General features: G+C 53.7%; 1 protein-coding gene across 1 annotated transcript; it reads right to left on the reverse strand.

Annotated features, from left to right (window-relative positions):
• On the reverse strand, positions 1-954 carry LOC115383814 (fas apoptotic inhibitory molecule 1-like). Its single transcript, XM_030086003.1, has 4 exons — positions 815-954; positions 516-744; positions 325-374; positions 1-156 (listed from the first exon to the last, which is right to left on the reverse strand). Exons 1-4 carry the CDS (start codon positions 929-931, stop codon positions 1-3), a joined length of 552 nt encoding a protein of 183 aa, XP_029941863.1. The 5' UTR covers positions 932-954.
• Between the last annotated feature and the right edge of the window lie 752 nt (positions 955-1706).

The raw sequence follows: 1706 nt of genomic DNA on the forward strand, positions 1-1706 counted from the left end.
CTATTGTGCGGAGGCTGCCACTTTCTGTCCGTCCAGCAGCAAGCAGTGCACGATGCCGCCGCTCTTCCTCCTCCCGCCGCTGCTCGTGGCCTTGATGCAGCACTCGTGCTCCCCCACGGGGAAGACGGCCTCCGTGCCGTCGTCCACGAACTCCCACTGCGGAGCACGAGCACACCCCAGGAGCCCGCGTCAGGTCAACATCATGCTCCCACGTTTCCATCCCCAAACATCAGAAGATGACTCTGTTCTAGAAGTTTCAGCTGTGAACTAATATATTCATGCATTTTGAACTTTTTGAAACATTTTTGCCGGCTGTCTCCTCACCGTAGTGTTCATCTTCTCTCCGTTGCACCAAACGTCCATGGTGTCCTTCTCTGTAGGGGAAAGAGGGAAACGCGTCAGTGTTTTGCTGACGGAGCGCCGCCTCCATGCTTCCTCCCGGAGATGTCGGCTCAGGTTCAGAGTGTTTCTTTAAATAAATCCCCTGAGCTGCTTAGAGCCCTCCACCTCCTCACCCAGCACCACCCGGTAGTCCTCGCCGTCCGCCTTCAGCAGCCACGTCTTGGTGATCTTGGCGCGGCTGTCGGTGAACTTCTGCAGGCTCTTGCCGTCCACCTCCAGGGAGTACTCGTAGGCGAAGCCGCTGACGGCCTCGATGTAGATGGTGGCCTTGGTCTCGGAGCTCCCCACCGTGAAGGTCTCCTTCCCCACCAGCTTGAACATCCAGTCTTTTCTGATGACTTCCTGGAAAAACCAGCAGAGGAGAGGAAGTAGTACCGGTCTGAACGGATGGAGGAGCGGAGCGGCGGCTCACCTTCCCGTTGATGCAAACGATGCGTTTCCCGGTGGTGGTCCCGTGAGCGAACTCGATCCTGAAGACGCCGTCGCTCAGCGCCACCTCCCACACGGCCACCGTGTCGTCGCTCAGCATGTCTGGACGGAGCCTCGGGGACCCGAGCGCCGACCGATCCGGACGGCCGGGAGTCACCACCCAAACGTGGCGCGGGAGACGGAGCGGCGCAGGACTGGCGCCCGGCTGATGTGTCGGCTCAGCAGCAGGTGCATTACTGTAAGAGGCTTAAGGACGGAGCTCACTCTGGCCTGCCGCAGACCAAGAGGACGGCCGGGTCGCCGTGGCGGCTTCGGCCACACTCCACCTGCAAAACCACTTTCCACACCGTTTCATCGCTTTTGAGACTTAATAAATGATAATAAACGTTTTGTGACAGAAACACTCATCATTTAAATTCCAGTATCAGAGCTCCATTGGATGTTCTGTTATCAGGTTTCTAAATATGGATCAAAATTCAGCCACTGCAATTACATTGTTGCCCCCTAGTGGCTGCAGTGGGTATGGCAGCAGCAATGTAGGTAAGAAAAATAATTTTTTTTTTAAAAAATCACACTAAAAAAGTTTGAAACTTTCTTCAAGTGCTGGGAAATAACGTGTTTTATTTCATATTTTGTCATGAAATTCTAGAAGAAAACAGTTTTACACAATCATGAAAAGCTTGAGCAGAAGTGAAAGAACGTTTTTCCATTGTATAAAAGGCTGGGTATAGGGAGTGTCCGGGTTGGTTCCTGGCAGCCGGAGATGACGTCGTGTCATCAGCTGTGGCGTTTGAATGCTCAGCAGAGCATGGAGGCTAGCAGACCCTGCTCCTTCAGATTTGCCTAAATTACCTGTTCTTGTGAGCCTGGCCTTT

The sequence above is a fragment of the Salarias fasciatus genome, assembly GCF_902148845.1.
Source record: "Salarias fasciatus chromosome 23 unlocalized genomic scaffold, fSalaFa1.1 super_scaffold_20, whole genome shotgun sequence".
Classification (NCBI taxonomy): Eukaryota; Metazoa; Chordata; class Actinopteri; order Blenniiformes; family Blenniidae; genus Salarias; species Salarias fasciatus.

Excerpts from the sequence above, each read along its gene's own strand:
- LOC115383814 (XM_030086003.1), bottom strand. The coding sequence starts at position 931 with ATGCTGAGCGACGACACGGTGGCCGTGTGGGAGGTGGCGCTGAGCGAC. Across the intron at positions 745-814 it reads TCGTTTGCATCAACGGGAAG|GAAGTCATCAGAAAAGACTG; the intron begins GTGAGCCGCCGC and ends TGGTTTTTCCAG. Across the intron at positions 157-324 it reads GAGAGAAGATGAACACTACG|TGGGAGTTCGTGGACGACGG; the intron begins GTGAGGAGACAG and ends CGTGCTCCGCAG.